The sequence below is a fragment of the Coregonus lavaretus genome (assembly GCF_964263955.1).
Source record: "Coregonus lavaretus genome assembly, contig: HAP1_SCAFFOLD_156, whole genome shotgun sequence".
Classification (NCBI taxonomy): Eukaryota; Metazoa; Chordata; class Actinopteri; order Salmoniformes; family Salmonidae; genus Coregonus; species Coregonus lavaretus.
In genome coordinates, this window is record NW_028164304.1 from 169,242 (window position 1) to 193,461 (window position 24,220).

Consider the following 24,220-nt stretch of genomic DNA (forward strand, 5'->3'; position numbering starts at 1 on the left):
CCACAGGGATTGTTGTTAGCGGGTTTGCTAGCAGGGGCAGTTCTTGTTTGACATTTCAATTGGAATATGCACCCTCAATCTTGATACTGTTCAACTGGCGAATCTTTGTTGCATTATTTATGTCATTTGACTGAGTAAATCAAAATTTGGTTCGACAAGTTGTTGTTGGTCGCAGTCGGTTGAGGTGAGTTTTATCTACCTAGCTAACGCTGGTTAGCTAACTAAGCCCATTTGAAGCAAAACTAAATGGCGTTAGCTACGTGGTGTTACATCAAGTTGCTACATAACCTTGTCAGACAGATGCATCAATACATCTCAGAAAAGGTTATATTTCTGCTGGCAGACTGAGTCCTTAAACATTCACGATGCCTTTAGCATGTAGAAAATATCGCTAATATTCGCTGGCTAATGTGTTTTTCACGATTAGCTAACTACAGTAGTTACATGAGCATGTGAACAGCATCGTACAACAGTAGTTAGGCTAGCTAAACATTTGGATAGGGTTCGAACAAATTAACGATCTCATAAAAATACACAGTATTTGCTACAGTATTGAAATAATGATAGCAAGAACAGTTGTTGTGCTAGCTAACGTTAGTCATATCACTGGGTTTCACGATGATGACGTTCGAACATGGCTAGCTAGCGTTAGCCACAATGTGTTGCTAGCAGTAGCTTACTAAAAAGACCACCGGGAAGTCAACCATCCTTATTAGCTAACGTTAACTGAACGAAATCTGTTTTTCATCTACATTTTTCTTACTACGACAGTTAAGGCTAACTTGTTATTTGAAAAGGCTAACTGGAGAACTAGTTAACAGTGCTCTATACATATTTGACCTGACACGCTCGTACATTTAGCCACACAAGTTCGGGCGCGCACGACTCCGCTAGCAGTGGATGGCGTCAGGCCCTCTCTTGGCAGAGGGGGAGGGGAATGGGCAGGTCTTATTGCTGGTTTAGAAGCTAACAGTCAGCTAGCCAGTTAACATCTCACTGTTAGCTTGTGGATTGTCTTTGGGACGTGTCGTCCCCGCTAAATAAGAAACATACATTAATTGGATTAGACTTGTGGATGTGTTCCCTAGCCATATTCCTTATGGCGGTTTACCACGTTGAGCGATGAGAGTAACGTGACTTCCTAGTTATTTAGCTAGCGTGGTTGCTAAGATAAATGGTTGAGTAACGTTCGTCCAGTCGGTAGTTAGCCAATGCGTCCCATCACACTGTAGCTAGCTACATAGTTATCTATATATCGTCCACTAAAGCAGTCAATATAAATTCTAGCTCATATTCTGGCCAAACATCCTTCCTTATCCCTCCAAAGTGATCACAGTAACGTTCATATCATCAACTTTTTGGAAATATAGCCACTAGTTGTGGGAGATACTGGAGAATCCCATAAATGTGTGCCACAGAGTCTGAAATGTGCTAAATGAATGGAATACCAAGTATCCAACTTCAAATGAGCAGTTGTGTCAGGGTGACTATCAATTATCAACCACTCAAGTATGCCTAAATGTTAACTGTGTTGTACCTGTGCATCCTAGCGCTTTTGAGTATGAATATACAATGAAGAGGCGTGCGGAGGATCAGGAACCAGTATTTGCGTCCCAGCAGCAGCAGCGTCGCCCCCCAGTCCCGGGTACTGCGGAGGGCTTCCAGCACCGCGTCCTAGCCCCAGCCGTGTACGAGGCTGTCACCGACAACATGCAGCCATCCCCCGGCATCCAATACTCCATCCCCCAGGGTTACCAGGTATGGGAACTGTTGCCATCTCTCTTGAATCTAGATGAGAGCATGTTGCACAGAAAATAATACTTTTACTAGATTCTACAATGCATTAATTTATAAGTACCAACTAACCAGCAAACTGTAGTTTCTGCATTGGCCTTTTCCGAGGCCTTGTTTACTATTTTATCACAGGCAGAATGCTGATATTTGACTGAATCTTGACCTCCAGGTTCCCACAATGCCCCAGAACTCCAGTGGTCATGGACACGCCTCTAGTCCCGCTGCACTTGTCGGGCCCCACCCCCACAGTCCAGCTGTCCAATCACAAGGGGCTGCGGTGGTCCAGAGCCATGTCCATCCTTTGACCCCTATGGCCCCCTCACAGGGTGCACAGTTCCAGCGACTCAAGGTGCGTTTTTCATTTGTTTACATTTTATTGAACGTACAAAAGAGATTTAAAAACAAGCACATGTACTAAATGCAGAATATAGTGGAGGTATAATGGACTCAATTAGGACCTGTTGATTTCAAAGCATGGAAGATAGTAGGGCTGGGAGTTGCCAGGGATACGATATTATCTCCATACTTAGGTACCGATATTATTGTGATTCTCACGATTCTATATGTACTCTGTCATTTTATTTATTCCATGTTACAAACATTGCTCACCATATGTCTGCTGCAGAGGGACGAGAGCCATGAGAAAATGAGTTTTGATCAGTTATGGAAATAAAATTGCTGAAAACAAATTGGCTCCCAAAAAGGAAAACAAGCTATGAAAGAAAAATACTGGAGTTTAGTTGGTACAGCCAAATAGTGCAAAAATAATATTGAGATATTGTCAAAATGATAGGATATATCGTCCAAAATAATATCCCTATATGTAACTGTATTGATCCCCCCCCCCCCATCACTAGTAGATAATGCAGCAATGAGATTAGTCAACAATTAAAGTATGGAGCTTGTTGTGATGTTTTCATTATCTTCATCACTTCATCAACTTCTTTTTACCTTTGAAAAAATGTGGTTTAACTGGCATAACTGTGTTTGTAGGTTGAAGATGCTCTGTCCTACCTGGACCAAGTGAAACTGCAGTTTGGGAATCAGCCTCAAGTCTACAACGACTTCCTCGACATCATGAAGGAGTTCAAGTCACAGAGGTCAGTTTCAATTTAGTTAGTTTTTCTAAGCAGACACTGTAAACATCCACATAAGCAATTAACTCTTGTGCTATAGGAATATATTCAATATGTTTGAGGGGATCAGTTTGAGCAAGGCGAGGCGTGGAGTCGCTAATCTTGATCATATAATTAGTAGTTATTTGAGAAGCAAGGTGATTTGTAGATCAGTGATTCTGCACAGTCTGACTGCGATGTAGTCAATCTTAAACACGCACATTGACTTTCATAGCATCGACACTCCGGGCGTGATCAGCCGCGTCTCCCAGCTCTTCAAGGGCCACCCAGACCTCATCATGGGCTTCAACACCTTCCTGCCGCCGGGCTACAAGATTGAGGTCCAGACCAACGAGCAGGTCAACGTGACCACGCCGGGTCAGATCCACTACATCACCCCGCACGGCATCTCGGTCCAGAACCTCCCCGTCACGGGCCCTCCCAGCCAGCCGGTGCCGCATCATCACCAGGCCCTGCAGCTGCCCAGCGGACCCCCCACCAGCACCGCCACAGCCAACCCCGCTCTACCCACCCAGCCCACACCAGCCAAGACCAGCAAGGTCCCAGCTCACTAAGACCCTTTTCCTTTGTCGTGTCATTCTGTGCGAGAACCTCTTCTCGAGTTCTGTTTCTGCATGTTGAGTTTCCTATTGGAGATTTGAACCCCAAGTCATTGGCTTATTTATTCATTTGTTATGTAAACATGTATTGATTTACTTATTACTGTATAGTTACGTATGTAAAGATATAATTCTACTGTTTTATCCTTGTGACATGCTGATGTGTACTTGGAAGTTGGAGGCAAAACTCATTGCCCTTCTCTGTTTCCCCCCATAGCCGATGCAGTCTCCAGCCCTGACCCCGACTAGCCAGCCCAACCCGTCGATCCCCTCCTACGCCTCCCCACGCTCCCCCTCGGTCCAGTCCCACACCCCGGTGAGCAGCACCCCCTCCAGCGGGCCTCCCCTGCAGAACAACCAGCCCGTGGAGTTCAACCACGCCATCAACTACGTCAACAAGATCAAGAACCGCTTCCAGGGCCAGCCCGACATCTACAAAGCCTTCTTGGAGATCCTGCACACGTACCAGGTAAAAACACAGCGAGAGGGCTGCCCCACACAAAGCATTGCATTCAATAAATCTGGCTTCTTTCTGAAGGGTGATTTTATTTTCAGTATAAACAACAAGCTATAAAATGACAGTGTCCACACAGATTTCTGTTCGTAACCTGGTTCACCATTCAATATGAACTTAAGGTTCCATGCCAGCTCTACAATGAAACTGCAGACAGGGCAGTGGTGCCCTTTGTGTGGTCTCCCTTGTCACTTTCTGGGAACATGGCTACAAGAACCAGAGGTGCACTGGATAATAATTGCAGAAAGAAACTTTAGAGGAAGGAAATTCTGATAATTAATTATATAATTTTGTTTACATTTACCCTATAATGTCATCCTTGGTAAAAGTTTTTGGTATAGTCTATAACCAGTGGTCTGATTTTGAAGTTTTTGGTATAGTCTTTAACCAGTGGTCTGATTGCTGCTTTTGCAGAAGGAGCAGCGAAACGCGAAGGAGGCGGGGGGTAACTACACCCCAGCATTGACAGAGCAGGAGGTGTACGCTCAGGTGGCCCGGCTCTTCAAGAACCAGGAGGACCTGCTCTCGGAGTTCGGACAGTTCTTACCAGACGCCAACAGTTCAGTGGTGAGTGTTTCACATTGACGCTAAAACGTCCTCTATTGCAAGAGATGCATTTGGCTCCATTGGTTGCCAAACTAGATTCAAGTAATGCTTCCTTCACCTGAGATGTTATTTCAGAATGATAGAAGTTGAGTTTAAACTATGTGAGGACATTGAAATACAAACTTGACCGCTGTCATATCATATTATTGTTTTGATATGACTAATACCACCTGTTTTTTTATTTACTACATCATATGACTCAGACAACAGGGTTCATGGTCAAGATGCACTGATAATGCCTTTCAGTTTGATGTAATAACTGTATATTCTGTGCAGATCTACTCAGACCTTGCCTATCTTAAACACTCACGTTTATCTCTGATCCAGAGTTGTCCCCCTTTTCTCCAGCTGCTGAGCAAGACCACAGCCGACCGGGCGGAGTCGGTACGCAACGACCACGGCACCACGGTCAAGAGGCCCCTGATGAACAACAAGCAGCGGCTCAACCAGAATGGCTGTCCAATCCGGAGGCATTCCGGAGCGGGCGCCACGCCTCCCGTCAAGGTAAACTAGCGCCCTGTCGTTGACAGTGTCAATAAGTCTTTGTATGTAAATGTTTTGCCGCCAAACTGATGGCAGTTGTGAAAAAGTCTAGTTGGAAGAGTTGATTGAAAATAATTATATTTTCTCTTGAACCATATGATCTATCCACTAGAGACTCATGGACAATATGGATACCGATATAAGAAATTAATACTATATATTAATGCTTTAAAAAAAAAAAGAAGTTATTCAAGTATAAATTACCAAAATTATCATAGATTACCTGTTAATTACCAAAATTACAGAAGATTCCGGTAACTTTGGTAAATTACCGGTAGTTTTGCAACCATATTTGTCAGACATGCGGCTATTAAGAAACTATTTATCAGTAGTAACAGTAACAGTTGTAGTACTGTTCATACAGCTTAGAATGGTATATGTTTGACTAGAGCATCCCATAGATCTGTAAACTCTTTAAATGTGGGATTTGTACCTTATTTACTAACCCTAGAACTGTAATGTACTGCTGAAACCTCTGTCCCTGGATCAGTTCATTGGTCTACCATGTCAGTGGTAATGTAGAACTGTAATATACTGCTGAAACCTCTGTCCCTGGATCAGTTCATTGGTCTACCATGTCAATGGTAATGGAGTACTTATTTACGCTCAATTCCTCTCTCTTTCCCACCCTTGCAGAAGAAACCCAAGATGTTGGGGAAAGACCATGCCATGGCTGAGGCCAGCAAACATAGCATCGGCACAGAATCTCTTTTCTTTGAAAAGGTCAGTCTACATAAAAAAAAAAAAACCTAATGTGAATGTTAAACCTAATGTGATCTATAGAAATAATTTATTCCGTTCCAACTGAACATGATTTGAATTAAATAATTGCCTGGTTGTGATGAGACGCTGTCCCTCTAACCCAATTGTAAAGTCATTCAAATCAAATCAAATTTTATTTCTTACATGCTCCGAATACAACAGGTGTAGACCTTACAGTGAAATTCTTACTTACAAGCCCTTAACCAACAATGCAGTTTTAAGAATGAATACCAACAAAAAACACAAAAAACACAATATAAAATAATACGAAAAATAAAAGTAACAAGTAATTAAAGAGCAGCAGTAAAAATGACAATAGCGAGGTTACATACAGGGGGTACCGGTACCGAGTCAATGTGCGGGGGTACAGGTTAGTCGAGGTAATTGGGGTAATATGTACATGTGGGTAGAGTTATTAAAGTGACTATGCATAGATAATAAACAGAGAGTAGCAGCAGCGTAAAAGAGGGGTGGGGGGGGCAATGCAAATAGTCTGGGTAGCCATTTGATTAGATGTTCAGGAGTCTTATGGCTTGGGGGTAGAAGCTGTTTAGAAGCCTCTTGGACCTAGACTTGGCACTCCGGTACCGCTTGCCGTGCGGTAGCAGAGAGAACAGTCTATGACTAGGGTGGCTGGAGTCTCTGGTGCAGCTGTAGAACCTTTTGAGGATCTGAGGACCCATGCCAAATCTTTTCAGTCTCCTTAGGGGGAATAGGTTTTGTCGTGCCCTCTTCACGACTTTCTTGGTGTGCTTGGACCATGTTAGTTTGTTGGTGATGTGGACACCAAGTAGTGTGTATTTACAGAGCTGCTTTCTAATCACAGGTGAGGAAAGCCCTCCGGAGCTCCGAGGCCTATGACAACTTCCTGCGATGTCTGCTCATCTTTAACCAGGAAGTGATTTCTCGTGCAGAGCTTGTGCAGCTAGTGCTACCGTTCCTGGGGTAAGCTTTAAGCAGCTATCACCTGCGACAAACAACCAGTTAAAAACTTTGCACAATTTATCAGCCAGACTACCGGTCAAGCATTCTTCTCTATTCGTAATATTGGCCTCCTATGCATAGATGGCCTTGCTACAGGTTGTTTGTTAACGGCATGTGAAAATAAAAGCTTTTTTCTTTGTAATTCATCCTGATATTTTGCCGCCCATCTAACACCCATTCTGGAATGTGATCCGCAGAAAATTCCCAGAACTGTTCTCCTGGTTCAAAAACTTCCTGGGCTACAGAGAGTCCAGCCACATTGAGAGCTTTCCCAAGGAGAGGACCACCGAGGGCATGGCCATGGAGATTGACTACGCTTCCTGTAAGAGGTTGGGATCCAGCTACAGGGCGCTACCCAAGAGCTACACACAGCCCAAGTGTACAGGGAGGACCCCACTGTGTAAAGAGGTGAGAGCAGCAGTTATTGACAGTAAAATGTTACCCTTCAAAGTCAACCAAATTGACATAGAGGATCAATACAAATCTGAGGAATTACTGAAATACATGTTTGTGTACAGGAAAAGTAAAGAGCAATGAAAATACAATTTTAAGTCACTTTTGCATGCATCATCCAGCCAGTAAAGTCGATCACCGGGGTTTAATTAGTTAGTACTGAGATATTGAAGCGTGGTTGTTGTTCAAGTGCTCATCTTGGCAAGTGAATCAAGTCGAGCAGAGCTAACAGTATGGTCCGTTTCAGGTACTGAATGACACGTGGGTATCGTTCCCTTCGTGGTCGGAGGATTCTACCTTTGTCAGCTCCAAGAAGACCCAGTATGAAGAGCATATTTACAGATGCGAGGACGAGCGCTTTGAGGTGAGACTGTCCCCCTCTCATGGTAGTTGTATTCTAATAGTACAAACCAAAATATGCCTGAAGTGATGTACTGCCATGTTCCATACTCTCCTTCCCCTTGCAGCTGGATGTGGTGCTGGAGACCAACCTGGCCACCATAAGAGCCCTGGAGGCGGTACAGAGGAGGCTGTCGCGCATGACGGCCGAGGAGCAGGTCAAGTTCCGGCTGGACAACACCATGGGCGGCTGCTCCGAGGTCATCCACCGCAAGGCCATCCAGAGGATATACGGCGACAAGGCCGCTGACATCATCGACGGGCTCAAGAGGAACCCGTCTGTGTCCGTCCCCATAGTACTCAAGAGGTGTGATATGAAGAGGTTATATGATGGGGAAATAAATGTAAATTTGAGAAATGTAAAGCGGTCTAAGCAAACAGCTTCCAGAAAACATGTTGCTTTTCCCATGTTAACCACAGTGTGTGTTCTGAATGGCCTCGTTCCAGGTTAAAGATGAAAGAGGAAGAGTGGAGGGAAGCCCAGAGAGGATTCAACAAGATCTGGAGGGAGCAAAATGAGAAGTACTACCTGAAGTCCCTGGACCACCAAGGCATCAACTTCAAGCAGAATGACACCAAGGTGTTCCGCTCAAAGAACTTGCTCAATGAGATTGAGACCATATACGATGAGGTAAGAGGCAGTGGTGTGTGTGTGTATATATACACACCACTTACTTGATCTGATCTATGTGTTAACGTCTCCCTGTATTGATTTAAAGGCATAAAAAAAGAAACTCTAGCCTGTGGTTTTTTTGCCTCCCTTTAGCGACAGGAGCAGGCTTCCGAGGACGCGGCCATCGTGCCTGGCGGGCCCCACATGACCCTGACCTACCAGGACAGCCAGATTCTGGAGGACGCCGCCGCGCTCATCATCCACCACGTCAAGAGGCAGGCCGGCATCCAGAAGGAGGACAAGTACAAGATCAAACAGGTCATCCACCACTTCATCCCGGACATGCTGTTCGCTCGGCGCGGGGAGCTGTCAGATGTGGAGGAAGAGGAAGACGATGAGGAGGAGGAGGAAGACGAAACCGGGCCAGATGAAGACGGGTCAAAGAAGCACAACGGATTGGCCGGCAGTGGCGGCTCCGCTAAGTCCAAGCTGCTCTACGGCAACACGGGGGCGCAGAAACTGCGTGGCCTAGACGACGCCTACAACCTCTACTACGTCAACAACAACTGGTACATCTTCCAGCGCCTGCACCAGATCCTCTGTTTGCGGTTGTTGCGCATTTACGGGCAGGCGGAGAGGCAGATCGAGGAGGACTGCAGGGAACGGGAGTGGGAGAGGGAGGTTCTGGGCGTCAAACGGGAAAAGAATGAGAATCCTGCCGTCCAGCTGAGACTGAAGGAGCCCAGTAAGTCCAGACATCCTTTGAAACCAAACTCCATTAAACTGTGTACCCACTGCCATTTTAAGGTTTAGATCAAAGGATCACCATTTGTTTTGCACCCTGTTGCATCCATTTTCTATGGAGTAAATGTACTTTACCTTCATCATGGAATTTATATCGGCAAAGCTCTTCCTCTGAAAAAGTCTGGTCGGTCACATTGTTTTTAACTTTCATAGCTGCTCAAAAATATGACATGCACATGCAAACATCTCCAGGAGCATGTGTTTTTTGATAATGTCAATGGTTCCAACACAGACCCTTGGGGTGCTCCAATTGCACATATATTCTCTTCCTATACCACAACCAGGGGGAGATTTTCCCTCCAAATGTTTTCCTAATCACTTAAATAGGCTAACCGGGATCGATTTCGACAATGTTTTGCCAATGTATGGCTCATTCATGCACAGGATACCATCTGTAATCAAAGCCACACAATCCTTACATTTTAATGCTTCAAATATTTCATGCATGTGAGCTTTGATCGTCTCTTTCATAGTGAACGGGCACTTGTGAAGCAACACGGATTACCTGTAAATGCTTAGTTATTTTGATAACTGTGAGAATAAATCTAATACATCGGTCAAATCGATGCATCAGATCAGAAGTTACAATCTAATGACAAATGGGGGTGAGACATTCGTTACATAAGTAACAATAAAAAACATTTTAAAACTAAAAATAGAAATTCCTTATAGCCCATAGTGTCATACTATGAGGTTGTTGCACACACCCTCTTCCTCATTTCAGTAGGTTATATTTTGCCATAATGATCTGATCACACTGTGCTACAAGGGATATACATTTAGTAGCCTACAAAAATCTTACCTGGGCCACGTTCAGTAGCCAAATGTTGCCGAAAAAATGCCACGAATAGTCCGTTGCATCCTTATTCTAATCTAGGCTACGTGTCAGAAAAGGCATGTTTGTTCCACATAGATTATATGTATCTGAACGTTTCAAAACGTTGCATCTTGCTGAATGTGCCCCTGATGGACAATATTGATTGGCAGGTGGAATGATGTCCAATGAGGTTGCAAGGTAAAAGTGGGAGGCGGGATCAGGGCACCAGAACAATTAACTGATACACACGTAACGTACACAATTTTCCAGGATCCGTTTTGGCTCGTGAACACTGCTTTCAAAAACGACTTGCTGAAATTATACAAAACCTCTGTAATATCACTTTAAATCCTTGCATTTACCTTTTACAGTGGACATTGAAGTGGAGGACTACTACTCTGCCTTCCTGGAGATGGTGCGGAACCTCCTGGACGGCAACATGGAGCCGACCCAGTACGAGGACTCCCTCAGGGAGATGTTCACCATCCATGCCTACACTGCCTTCACCATGGACAAGCTCATCCAGAGCATTGTCAGACAGGTCAGTACAGTCTTTTCCCTCCGTTGGGTTCCAGACGGCGAGAAAAAAGCAAACCTTGAGGAACATCTAGGCACCTTAGCACCAAAATTGTCGATTGAAATCCGTTGAGGCCAATCTCTTTCAGGCGGGGCGGGGGGGGGGGGGGGGGGGGGCAGCAACAGAGCTAGATGCGGGCCCACCCTGCTTAAACAATGGTAACTTTGATGGCTGACTTAATGACTGTGTTCACACCTGGCGTTGTCTGTGTCACCAGCTCCAGCACATTGTGAGTGATGAGCTCTGCGTGCGCGTGACAGACCTCTACCTGAGCCAGAGCACCAACAAGGCCACCGGCGGCGCTCTGTCCACCCAGGCCTCCAGAGCCACCGCCGAGGGGGCATACCAGCGCAAGGCGGAGCAGCTCATGTCCGACGAGAACTGCTTCAAGGTATAGCGTGTGTGGGTGGGGTGGATGACTGTCCCACCTGGGATGTTATGGTGTCTCAGCAAAATACAGCATTTGAACTTTCATGTGTACTCTCTCTCTCTGTCTAGCTCTCTGGCTTTCATTTTTATCTTCTTATGTCCCCTTTCTCTCATTATGGTACGTTCTCTCTGACCTTTGCTGTCTGTCTTGTTGGTTGTCTCCTGGTTTGACTGGTTTGTTTGTGGTCCAGCTGATGTTTGTGAAGAGCCAAGGCAGCGTGACCCTGACCCTGGAGCTGCTTGACACGGAGGAGGAGAACTCAGACGAACCCGCAGAGGTGTGTGTTAGTGTATATGGCGGGCCGGTGGTGACACCAGTCTAATGCATCGCCACATTACATTAGAACAGATTCAGATTAGTCAGATTCTTGTGTGGTGACGGTTGTTCCCTCCTGGTTCTTTAAACAGCGGTGGTCCGACTACGTGGGACGCTACCTGAACTCAGACTCTGCGTCTCCAGAGCTGCGTGAGCACCTGGCCCAAAAGCCTGTGTTCCTCCCCAGGTGAGGCCTCTGGCTGTGTCCCCCCCTGTCTGCACAGCTAAAAGCATCTACCCCCTAAAGGCTCGCTCTAAGACAGGCCATGGCACTGTTTCACAAGCCAAAACCAGCTGACAAAAACGGCTCATTTTGAGAAAAGTTCCAGGTCAGTGTTTTTTGCACAAACCAAACTTTCAGGGCTTTCTCCCCGTAGTCTCAAACTAAATGGGTCCCGAGTCTTATCCATGAAGCACTTGTTTCAAAAAGCTCTGCCAATAGTGATGAATACACACACCAGTTGAACTGTAAGTGCGCTAGGTCATTTTTGTGTTTGCTTTCCTCAGAAAGGTAGGCCTAAGTGCAACAAAATCAGATGTTTAGTAGAAATGCTGACAGTGCCTGTCTTGTTTTTGTTGGAGAAAATGTAATTGGCTGTCCACTCGAAAAGCAACTTGTTTCTCTCCCTTTCTGCCCCCCTGCCTTTATCTCACAAAGATTGCACTTTACCCTGCTGTCTTTTTAAATAGAGGGGACTAATTATTTATGCATTTATTCAGTCTCTTTTTTTAAAACGGGGCCCTTTTTATTTATGAATATTGCAATTTTTAGATGATATTAGTAGGCTAGTATTTATTTCAACTTTCCCACTCAACAGACTAGTCATCAAATCATTGGGTAAAAAAAAAAAGCATTTAGTTTGCTTTTTTTATTATGAGAATAAGGCTACAATAGCAGTTTGATATAAACTGAAAGGAGGAAAAAAAAGCCAAGACCATGAGTTTACTTTTCACAGTGCTAATGTATCTAAGGGAAGGAAGTATTTCTATACCATCGCGCATATATTAGTGTTCTGTTGTACAATAATTTTCTCTGTTGGAGGATAACCATTTGGTTGAGCAGACATTCTATATGTACAGTGTCTTTAATTGCATTGTCACGATGGCCATTTTTTTTGTTGTGGCATTGGTGAGAGGCTAAAGGCCCCTTTTGTCGGTCTAGAGAAAATGATTTATTTTTTATCAACCTTATCAGCTACCCTGTGTTTCCTGTAAAAACATTCTGTATGTGACTTCTTCTAATCCCTGTTTAGATACATGTAAATGTTGTACGAATTGAGATTTGGGGTGTTCAGCATACTCTATTATAATGTGTAAAACTATTTAAGGATACAGTGCACTCCCGTTGCAATCTTTTTGTTGTGGGTGAGGTTTTTATACGAGTTGACCAAGACTAGTGCTAATAACTCATGAAAACCTGGTCAAGCACAGCATCTGCAACACTTGTACAAAAGAGAGGGGCTTGTGAATAAAATGGTCTGAATTGTATGCTCAAATGTTGGTGTATTTCTTTCCAGACGTCTCTGAGCATTGCATGGAAGGGTGGTTGGGTCCTCTATTAAGCCCTGAGATGAGTGTTGCACATCAAGCCTGTCTGTCTTTGGTTTTCAGTGCTTGTTGCCATTTCTCTAAATGGCTGTCCATAATGTATCATATACATTTCAATGGGCTGGAAGGACCTATGCAAAACAGGACAAAAAATTGGCCTCAGTTCCCCCCCTCACTTTTTTTTACCCATTGCATATATTTGGTACTTGTCTTGACTGGATATGATTTATCAGTGCTCTCACCCACATTTAGTCTGTTTCTCATATTAAGAATATGAGAGGTTCGTACAAAAGTCAATAGGCATGATTCTCTTATTTTCCACCCAAACAAGTACCTTCAACAGCAGTGGCAACCAGCAGGTTTTCTTTTCAGTTAAATGTTATCCTCATTGCATGGTCATAACTGCTCTGTACATTGTCAGTGGAAGTACTGTATGTGCACATCAAAGTATCTTTCAACCCATATCCTGGCTTGTTAACCCTTTTGGCGGCAATGTGAGAGAAAAAAAAAAAAAAAAAAAGTGCCCTTTCTCCCATTCTATTGGAAATTGGCTACTCTAACGGCAATGTCTTTTAAGTGGCATTGACAAAATATGCTTCACGGTTTCAGTCCTCGCTCACCTCTACCCTGTGTGGTAAGTACACATTTAAACCTTTCATTAAAGCGGGGTGAATAATTGCATTTTTAATGCTTGCAAAATTAAATTTAAATCTGGATTCAATTTGATTGACCAAAATATTGTTTGCCAAGGATATTAAAGACTAACAAGAGAATCATCATATGAATGTCAAACGGAAGTGCACTGTACAGGAAGACTGCTGCTACTGCAATAGAGCTACCCTTCCCCTAATCATTTGTGTCCCAGTTCAACTCTTATTATTGGGTGAGTTGCTACGCGTGGGTTTATCAAGACAAGGCTTTACAGGGACGGCCCGCTCAAATTTCACACATTTTCTGATTTATTAGACTTGTTACAACTTGGAGTCAGAAATGGAAAACACTGGCCTAAATGACTGAGTATTTTGACCTCTAAATAGCATTAGCATTCGTCTGTTATTTTTGGGAACCATGTGTCCTGTCATTTAGCCATATGTTAGACATCCTGTGCTCAACCAATGTTACAAATGGTATGGATGTAGTGCATTGCAGTCAAACTACTCTCGATTTGACCGAAATTTGCGTGAACTGTCCTTGTAAACTGAATTGCTATGTGGGTAGAGGGCACAAGTAAGCAAGGCGTCGTTACTGGCTCTGGTCTAATGCCAATCTTTCTCCTCTTCCAATCAGGAACCTCCGGCGGATACGTAAGTGCCAGAGAGGGTGGGAGCAGCTGCAGCAGGCGAAGGCGGCTACGGGGATATCGGAGAAGTCCCACAGCGCTGAGGACCTGAAGATGGAGTGCATGTTCAAGCTCAACTCGTACAAGATGGTGTACGTCTTCAAGTCGGAGGACTACATGTACAGACGCACTGCGTTGACCCGGGCTCACCAGGTAGGCAACACCACCAACCAACGTTCCCTCAAATATTTTTTGTCACTGAGCAAATTTCAGGTCTGCTGAGTGCAAACTTGAACGTTGTGAAAATTCTGTGCAACTTCCAGTGCACGTTTACTGTGAACACTGAGTAGGTGACTGTGGCTTTTTCATCAAAAACAATGGATAGAATGGATCCCATAACATTTTAACATGGAAATAGCTGTTCTATCATTCAGCCTTCAGTAGCAGCCAATGTGTGTTCAATGTAGGCCTACATTCCATGAGACTTTTGAAAAAAACATGCAGGGCTTGACATTAACCTGTTTATACAATTGTCCTTCAGACAAGTAGGTGACTGAAAACGTTGTTGTTTGATGCAAGAAACCACTTTACAAAATAAAATGCGTTATTATTCCCATACCATTATTACAGAGAATCAGACAAATGATGCTACCCTCTGCCTATTGGCTACTTAGCTTATTCAAGCCTGTCTCAAAATACAACACTGCCTCTTTAAGACCAAATAAAAAGTATTTACCTGACTGGCTTTTCAAAGATGTCTAGAAATGTACACGTTTTGTGCTCTTGTAGGAAGCAATCACTCCCCTATTGAAGACTACAAATGATGTGTAACTGGACTAATAACTCACTAACTAGCAAAGGGTATGAACAAAATGTGCACACCTGGCTACATGCAGGGAATACTCTAGAACGGTGGTCACCAACCTTTTCTGAGCCAAGATCACTTTCTGAGTCTAAATGCAAGCTGAGATCTACCGCTCAGATTTATTTTTAGCAGGACTTAAAAAACGTAAGCCTATGCAACATTAACCAATGAAAAACAGTACTGTAGTAATGAGGTTTGTTCAGTAAGCTATATCACCGCATATTGGCTTTGCTTGAATTGCCCTGCCAATGCATTGTTGTTCGGGCCATTTAAAAAATATATACATTTCAAAATTTGAGGTAGGCTATATGACCACACCGCTAATAGATCCGTTGTTGTATTACTTGTGACGCACAGCTGAGTGAACATACATTTAAATCATTTGCTTTTTATTGTACTGGGCTGATGATGCCTGGATCTGATGGTCAGTCTCAGCAAGGGAGAGAGCAGCAGACAGAGGGTCCGCCTCAACATCCCTCTGCTCTCCCTTTCCTCCACTGCCTCTCAACATCCCTCTGCTCTCCCTTTCCTCCACTGCCTCTCAACATCCCTCTGCTCTCCCTTTCCTCCACTGCCTCTCAACATCCCTCTGCTCTCCCTTTCCTCCACTGCCTCTCAACATCCCTCTGCTCTCCCTTTCCTCCACTGCCTCTCAACGTCCCTCTGCTCTCCCTTTCCTCCACTGCCTCTCAACATCCCTCCGCTCTCCCTTTCCTCCACTGCCTCTCAACATCCCTCTGCTCTCCCTTTCCTCCACTGCCTCTCAACATCCCTCTGCTCTCCCTTTCCTCCACTGCCTCTCAACATCCCTCTGCTCTCCCTTTCCTCCACTGCCTCTCAACATCCCTCTGCTCTCCCTTTCCTCCACTGCCTCTCAACATCCCTCCGCTCTCCCTTTCCTCCACTGCCTCTCAACATCCCTCCGCTCTCCCTTTCCTCCACTGCCTCTCAGCATCCCTCTGCTCTCCCTTTCCTCCACTGCCTCTCAACATCCCTCTGCTCTCCCTTTCCTCCACTGCCTCTCAACATCCCTCTGCTCTCCCTTTCCTCCACTGCCTCTCAACATCCCTCTGCTCTCCCTTTCCTCCACTGCCTCTCAACATCCCTCTGCTCTCCCTTTCCTCCACTGCCTCTCAACATCCCTCTGCTCTCCCTTTCCTCCACTGCCTCTCAACATCCCTCTGCTCTCCCTTTCCTCCACTGCCTCTCAACATCCCTCTGCTCTCCCTTTCCTCCACTGCCTCTCAACATCCCTCTGCTCTCCCTTTCCTCCACTGCCTCTCAACATCCCTCTGCTCTCCCTTTCCTCCACTGACACTGACCAAAAAGAGACATCGTCTTCCAGCTGATGGGGAAACTCAAAGCGCACCGCATTATTTCTGTTCTCATGCACAAATTCATGTTGTTACTCCTATGAACAGAGAAAGGGAAATATTCCTCGACATTAAGAAAGACCCAAACTGGTAATAATAATAACACAAGCCTATAGATACACTTTCCTACTCATTTATTACTGCTGCAGTGCTTGTTGCAGCGCTGAGTGGAAATAGGAAGAACCCGCATTTTATGGCTGATAAAAGTGTTGAATACAAAGTGTAAGAACTTGAACTCACTCATAAAAGCAGCATCTCTTTGCTGTATTCGTTGACAGCCTCTCTCTAGTCATGGTTCTAAACGTTTTGAAATCTCACAGTATCAACTTTGCTGTAGCTTTATTTTATGCCTGCTACGTTACTGCAGACACGGTCATCTGAGCCATCCGATTGGCCAGCGGTAGGAATATAGTGCACTTGATTTGCACTCCGGGCCTACCGGTAAGGCAGAGTTTGTACCTTCAGACACATGAAGCGGTTCAAAATGGCAACAGTTGGCGCGCAGGGCAGATGAATCGGGTGCACCTACCGTGAACAGCCCGAGACCAATAAAATAAATGAGGAGCACAAGGCTTTATCGTTGTTTTTTTACAGAAATATTTGGCGATCGACTAGGAATGCCTTGGAGATCCAACAGTCGATCGCCATCGACCGGTTGGTGACCACTGCTCTAGAAAGTTGAGTGAAGTTCAATCTCGTGCTTCTCTCTGTGGGCTGATATTTCTTCTGCCCAGCAGTCCTGGGGGAGTTTAGAGGGGAACATTGCCACCAACTGCTCAGACATTGTTTAAATGACATTCAATGATATTGTATTACCTCACTGACTTTACCACTTGATGATATGTAGGACATTGTTGAAAAATCTGTAAAGATATAGGAATATGTAAAGATATCCAAATATGTAAAGATAGTGTTTTCCATTAGGTTACAGACTCATTTTCAGCCAGCAACTTTTTCCACTAGGCTACTTTTTCATTTAAATGAACGATATGCATCTTCTAGCGATCTATTGGGGCTCCCGAGTGGCGCAGCGGTCTAAGGCACTGCATCTGTGCTTGAGGCGTCACTACAGACCCCCTGGTTCGATTCCAGGCTGTATCACAACCGGCCGTGATTGGGAGTCACATAAGGCGGCGCACAATTGGCCCAGCGTCGTCCGGGTTTGGCCGGTGTAGGCCGTCATTGTACATAAGAATTTGTTCTTAACTGACTTGCCTAGTTAAATAAAGGTAAAAAATATAAATTTATAGGATGTCAGTCTCAAAGCGAGCGTTGACAAGGAATCGCAGTCTGCTGTCTGTCTGGTACAATTTGTGTGCGCTGTGGTTGGTCAAACTGACTGCTATATCCCTTTGCCATTAATAAATCATGCAACGTGGTTATATGTTCATGGCATCGCATCGGGACAAGAAAACCAAAGGGTTTCCTTTCCTAGGATGTCGGGGCTTGCCAGACAGTGACGCTAAAGTGAGTGGGTCTCGTCAGTCAGTGTAGCATCGGTGAGAGAGCCTTTCATTTGGCGCCCTAATTTTGGTAGGCTTTTTGGCTATTATCTGTAGAAAAATGATGAAAACATTCGATGAGGATGGTGAATCATCACTGCAGGAACAGTAAGTAGTGGGGGTGTGGTCCTCTGTAGCTCAGCTGGTAGAGCACGGCGCTTGTAACGCCAAGGTAGTGGGTTCGATCCCCGGGACCACCCATACACAAAAATGTATGCACGCATGACTGTAAGTCGCTTTGGATAAAAGCGTCTGCTAAATGGCATATTATTATTATTATTATTAGTGGAGCTCCTCATTCGGGTCTAAATATGATCATTAGGGCCCTCACGGAATCCAGGCATTAAAACGGAATTCAACAATATTCTAAAATGTATTAACCTTAGTAGGGAATCAACTACATGTATCAAATTAATTAATTACCCCAAGTTTATCATAAGACATGAACATAATGCATCATTGATTCGCATTTCCTGTAACTTTCTGAAGAGGCAAGGAGAATGCCCCTGTCTGTGTGTGTGCAGTCTACCACTTTGTGTAGCCATTAGCGATTATGCTAATAAAAACAGTCTTCTGGTATATGGAAAGGCATACTCAAAAACCCTCTCAATCAGGGGCACAACTCCCCCCTCCCCCCACATTCTGAAATTGCATTTTTGTCCCGCCCAGTTTTATCATTGGAATGTGATACAAAACGAGGCAACAGTGTGCTTTAGGACCATGCGGACGCCTCTGAGCGGTCGGGTAGGCTGTTTTGGAGTGTTTATCTGACAACAACAAAAAAGTTATGTCCCCCCTCACTTCTAAAACTAAAGTTGCACCCCTGCTCTCAATTAAACGTTAACTACAAAGTAGCCTATGCTTACCTGGCAGAATGATATCATGATTATTTTTCATCTTTCCAGTGGGTATTTGTTTTGCAAACTCTACCATCACATGTGCGCTACAAAAACGCTGCTAAACAACTGGCTCTTGCTAGGTGCACACATGAATTAAAGGGTAACTACACCCACAAATCTACATTTCTCAGATTTTTCCCAGACCTTGAGTGGTCCCCTGATGTGGTTTTAAGCATTGTTGAGGACTTATAGCATCCAATGTTGTTTTTCTATTTTTAAAAAAGTGTGGTTTTGAGAGCGAAAACCTGAAAAAACGAAACATTTTATTTTTCTAGATAATGTAGGCTATTTACTTCATTTTTCTGTTTTAATAAAATACATAATTTGAAGAACACAAACCGTGGCAATTCATATCTTGCAGTACAACTGTAAATAAGACTTTAATCTCAAAAGAAGACAGGGTATATGTTAAAGGGTTTAATGTTCTCTTAGAAAATGATCCTGATCATATAGGCCTAGACGTAGACAATATCCAAAACAACTGACAATACACTGAATTCATACATGTTCAGTAATGTCTTTCTACAACACTTTTTTTCCAATTTGGGGGGTAAACTCGATAAAGTATTCAATAATTTAGCTGTGTATTTCAGATGGAATCAAGGCATTAGAATGTACCATAGGCCACCTAAATAGAGCTCCTTCTGCGAAAAAAAAAGAAACATAATGGCCGCTTACTGACGTTTCAACCAACATAGTCTTGGTTAGAGTGCTGATATGATCGTGATGTGGGGTGTTCTGTGCAAAAAGCTTTCACTACAGCTAACCCCGTTGTCCCTCTTTTCCCCAGTCCCACCAGAGAGTCCACACTCGCCTGCACCGCCGCTTCCAAGGCTTGGTGGACACCTGGGCCAAGGAACACGTGACCAGCGACATGGCCACTGATACGCGCAAGTGGCTGATGGGAGAGCGTCGCGAGGGTCTGTTGCCGTGCACCACCACCCGGGATCCCCAGGTCCTCCATTACCTGAACATCAACAGATACCACGTGAAGTATCATGGCACCTCGTCAGGGGCACCTTAGCTCAACCGGGTGAAGAGATGATGGGAGGGTATTACTTATCGTCATTTTACTAAATCAGCGTGGCAGCAAATTGCTGGATTCCGGAAACTTCCGGAGATTACTTTAGATTTGTTTTTATAAGGACTTTTAAAATGGACCCTCCCTATTTTTGCAGCACAAAAAAAGCCAAATTTCTTAGGTGGCCACCGGCCAGTTGTCCATCAGTCCCCTAAACCCCCACCCACCCCTACCAGCCTGTCTTATGTCACCTTTGAATACAGCAGAAAAGATATGCTGCGACCGAATATGCTATGACTGCAAGAAAGGAAGCAAGACGTGTCATTGTAGTTAAACAGCTATTGATCCTTGGCTGGACCGATCCTCAGACTGAAGGATACTGTTGAGAGCCACGCAGAAAGAGCACGCCATACAGAATGAAGCAATATACACCCATTGAAGTGGTTGAGGTGCACCACACATCCCGGTGTACAGAACTGCTAAGGGGAACCACAGAAGTCTCTCACAACCACTGTGAGTAGGAAGATTAGCATACAGGTATGGACTATGAACATGTATTTCATCCAGGCCACAAGATGGGTTTTGGATTTTGTATAATTGTATAGCCTGTGAATGTTTCTTTTTTCAGTGGTACAGGAATGTATGCCGTGTGTCCACAAACATCTCTGGCAACCATGGTGTAGATATTGGGCAGATAAATGCTAATATAGCAGGTTTTTCCCAGTCAGTCAAGTATAGTAACATCAGACTACCCACATACTGCTGATTTGTAAATAGCTTGTTGATAGTCGTCCTTTTTGTCAGAGATGTGCATTGATGTGTACCCTAACAAACTTAGTATAGACCTCGGTCAAACGTTGCTGAAGAGAAATAGCCTATATTGAAAATGCTAAAAATTTTAACAACTGTTTTTACCAAAGGAACTTTATTAGAGCCTTTTTCCTTTGTGTTCTGTTTTTTTCGTGTTATGTCATGTAAGCCTTCATTTAGCAAAATATAACTTTTTCATTGTCTTAAAATGTGACAATTTTATACAAAATGTTTCAAGACAGTATTGTCTATCTGGTTTTTCACTCAAGTCATTGGCACCAGTTCCCATTCGGAATTTCTGAACAATGAATGTAGCCTAGAAACTATTTACGCTTTCCCTGTACATAATGTAAACGGTTTGTTTCCCCGAGACCAATTCTCCATTTAATATATCCATCAGAATTTCTGGATCAGTCATGAAATATGGAACAGCTAATCCCATAAATCCCATGTAATCTTATTGTGGTCATGATGATAGTTGCCATTTTGTAGCGGCCATGTTGTTGCGCGTTAAGATTCCCACTTGATCACAGTTTCCTCTCCAGGGCTAAAGTCGAGGGATCAGTCATGGCACCTCCACAGGACCAATCAGCCACATGCATCATCCCCATCTCAACTTTCTGCCAAATGTCACTTTAAAGATGACTCAGACTAAGACTCCTGAGTCCGTTTCTGATGCACAATCATGCTCCATTAAAACCAGTCCAGATGAGATGTAGTTCTGCCTCCTTTACAAGGTATTGATAATGTCTCAATATAAAAGAAAACGGTATTGGCCCCCAAACATAAACAGTACTGTTTTATAGTGGCATGTTGTACACTTTCAGAAGGTGCAGGTGTAGACACAAATACAATGATTTGTGAAATTGTATTATGATCCCCAAATCTGGTCCATGTCCATAATAAGATAAACATTGACAACCATATGAGTATATGTGAATGTATATCATTCAACCGCTACAGTTTTATCATCAACAACCAAGCAACAAGCACACTGCATTTGACAAGCTATTAGTTTATATTTTTTTCAAATACAGAAGATAAATGTTTTTTTTTTTTGTTGTTGAGAAATACTGTCCCCAGAAAAGTTGAGCCTCTAGTTTTTTAGGGTTGGTGGTAATACTTCACTTTTCCCATAGTGTTCCATCATCATTGTATACAGTGGGGGAAAAAAGTATTTAGTCAGCCACCAATTGTGCAAGTTCTCCCACTTAAAAAGATGAGAGAGGCCTGTAATTTTCATCATAGGTACACGTCAACTATGACAGACAAAATGAGATTTTTTTAAAATGAATTTATTTGCTAATTATGGTGGAAAATAAGTATTTGGTCAATAACAAATGTTTCTCAATGCTTTGTTATATACCCTTTGTTGGCAATGACACAGGTCAAATGTTTTCTGTAAGTCTTCACAAGGTTTTCACACACTGTTGCTGGTATTTTGGCCCATTCCTCCATGCAGATCTCCTCTAGAGCAGTGATGTTTTGGGGCTGTCGCTGGGCAACACAGACTTTCAACTCCCTCCAAAGATTTTCTATGGGGTTGAGATCTGGAGACTGGCTAGGCCACTCCAGGACCTTGAAATGCTTCTTACGAAGCCACTCCTTCGTTGCCCGGGCGGTGTGTTTGGGATCATTGTCATGCTGAAAGACCCAGCCACGTTTCATCTTCAATGCCCTTGCTGATGGAAGGAGGTTTTCACTCAAAATCTCACGATACATGGCCCCATTCATTCTTTCCTTTACACGGATCAGTCGTCCTGGTCCCTTTGCAGAAAAACTGCCCCAAAGGATGATGTTTCCACCCCCATGCTTCACAGTAGGTATGGTGTTATTTGAATGCAACTCAGCATTCTTTGTCCTCCAAACACAACGAGTTGAGTTTTTACCAAAAAGTTCTATTTTGGTTTCATCTGACCATATGACATTCTCCCAATCCTCTTCTGGATCATCCAAATGCACTCTAGCAAACTTCAGACGGGCCTGGACATGTACTGGCTTAAGCAGGGGGACATGTCTGGCACTGCAGGATTTGAGTCCCTGGCGGCGTAGTGTGTTACTAATGGTAGGCTTTGTTACTTTGGTCCCAGCTCTCTGCAGGTCATTCACTAGGTCCCCCCGTGTGGTTCTGGGATTTTTGCTCACCGTTCTTGTGATCATTTTGACCCCACGGGGTGAGATCTTGCGTGGAGCCCCAGATCGAGGGAGATTATCAGTGGTCTTGTATGTCTTCCATTTCCTAATAATTGCTCCCCCAGTTGATTTCTTCGAACCAAGCTGCTTACCTATTGCAGATTCAGTCTTCCCAGCCTGGTGCAGGTCTACAATTTTGTTTCTGGTGTCCTTTGACAGCTCTTTGGTCTTGGCCATAGTGGAGTTTGGAGTGTGACTGTTTGAGGTTGTGGACAGGTGTCTTCTATACTGATAACAAGTTCAAACAGGTGCCATTAATACAGGTAAAGAGTGGAGGACAGAGGAGCCTCTTAAAGAAGAAGTTACAGGTCTGTGAGAGCCAGAAATCTTGCTTGTTTGTAGGTGACCAAATACTTATTTTCCACCATAATTTGCAAATAAATTCATAAAAAATCCTACAATGTGATTTTCTGGATTTTTTGTCTGGATTCTCTCTCAATTTGTCTGTCATAGTTGACGTGTACCTATGATGAAATTACAGGCCTCTCATCTTTTTAAGTGGGAGAACTTGCACAATTGGTGGCTGACCTAAATACTTGTTTTCCCCACTGTATGAATTTGAGTTTCATTTTGTCTAACCACATGTTGCACCACTCGGTACCTCTTCACCCCTGACCAGAACCTTCTCATCCGGTTCTGTTTCTGTCCAGCAAAGCCTGTAGATTCTGGATGTTACTTCTGATCTTACATGAGAAACTGGGCATTCCGATTTACATGAAAAGATTTAAACAACAAAGACACTTTGGATATGGACATCAACCAGAGCATGAATGATACTCAGATCCACCTGACTGACGTATCGCTCCTACACTACCAATGGAACCATCTCCTGGAATATATTGACGCAGCTACAGCAGGCAATACTTTGAGGGGAGTTGTAAGTCGTGGGAGTGTGTGTGAAGTTGAACTGCCACCAATTTATCTGGAAGGAGGACATTTTAACAACCCAAACAGGAAACGTTTCCCCATCAACATTTGTCCCAACAAGGCTACTCTGTCAGTGCTGTAACCAGCTAAAGACAATCTTTGGACTGTTTCTATCTTTGGACTGATTTTCATTTTTCTATTTACTGTGTTGAACATGGAGTACAGGAGGACTACCGGGCAGCTGAATTGTACATACAAACTACAAAGACTACATTTGTAGTCCATTTTCTGTGTCCCTTTGTCACCTCTTCTTTGACTTCTATGATGTTGTGTAGTAATGGTGTTTGGCATTAAACTCTCATTTGAATAGACTGAAGCCTTGTCCGTAGTTTCCTTTTAATCCTCTAGGTGGCGTTCAAGTTGCTTGAACACGAGAAATATGGTCTGCATCTGTTTTGATTGGTCAAATCTGATGCCCGTTTCTGCATCCTGGCTGTGGCATTTCTGCATATTAAAG

At 43.9% G+C, this 24,220-nt stretch overlaps 1 protein-coding gene across 2 annotated transcripts; it reads left to right on the forward strand.

Annotated features, from left to right (window-relative positions):
• The first annotated feature begins 9 nt into the window (after positions 1-9).
• LOC311117211 (paired amphipathic helix protein Sin3a-like) lies at positions 10-24,074 on the forward strand. Of its 2 annotated transcripts, none has more exons than XM_084192186.1 (21): positions 10-184; positions 1,551-1,758; positions 1,964-2,143; positions 2,788-2,894; positions 3,145-3,469; positions 3,747-3,998; positions 4,458-4,610; positions 4,977-5,153; positions 5,829-5,915; positions 6,781-6,899; positions 7,136-7,346; positions 7,639-7,755; positions 7,859-8,097; positions 8,238-8,421; positions 8,557-9,148; positions 10,396-10,565; positions 10,819-10,992; positions 11,222-11,308; positions 11,439-11,533; positions 14,182-14,386; positions 19,603-24,074. In XM_084192186.1, the coding sequence occupies exons 2-21, from the start codon at positions 1,573-1,575 to the stop codon at positions 19,834-19,836; spliced, it is 3,894 nt and encodes a 1,297-aa protein (XP_084048312.1). In that variant the 5' UTR covers positions 10-184; positions 1,551-1,572; the 3' UTR covers positions 19,837-24,074. The 2 variants fall into 2 exon arrangements, with proteins under 2 accessions (XP_084048312.1, XP_084048313.1); XM_084192187.1 differs by having other exon boundaries at positions 4,998-5,153.
• Positions 24,075-24,220: the final 146 nt, after the last annotated feature.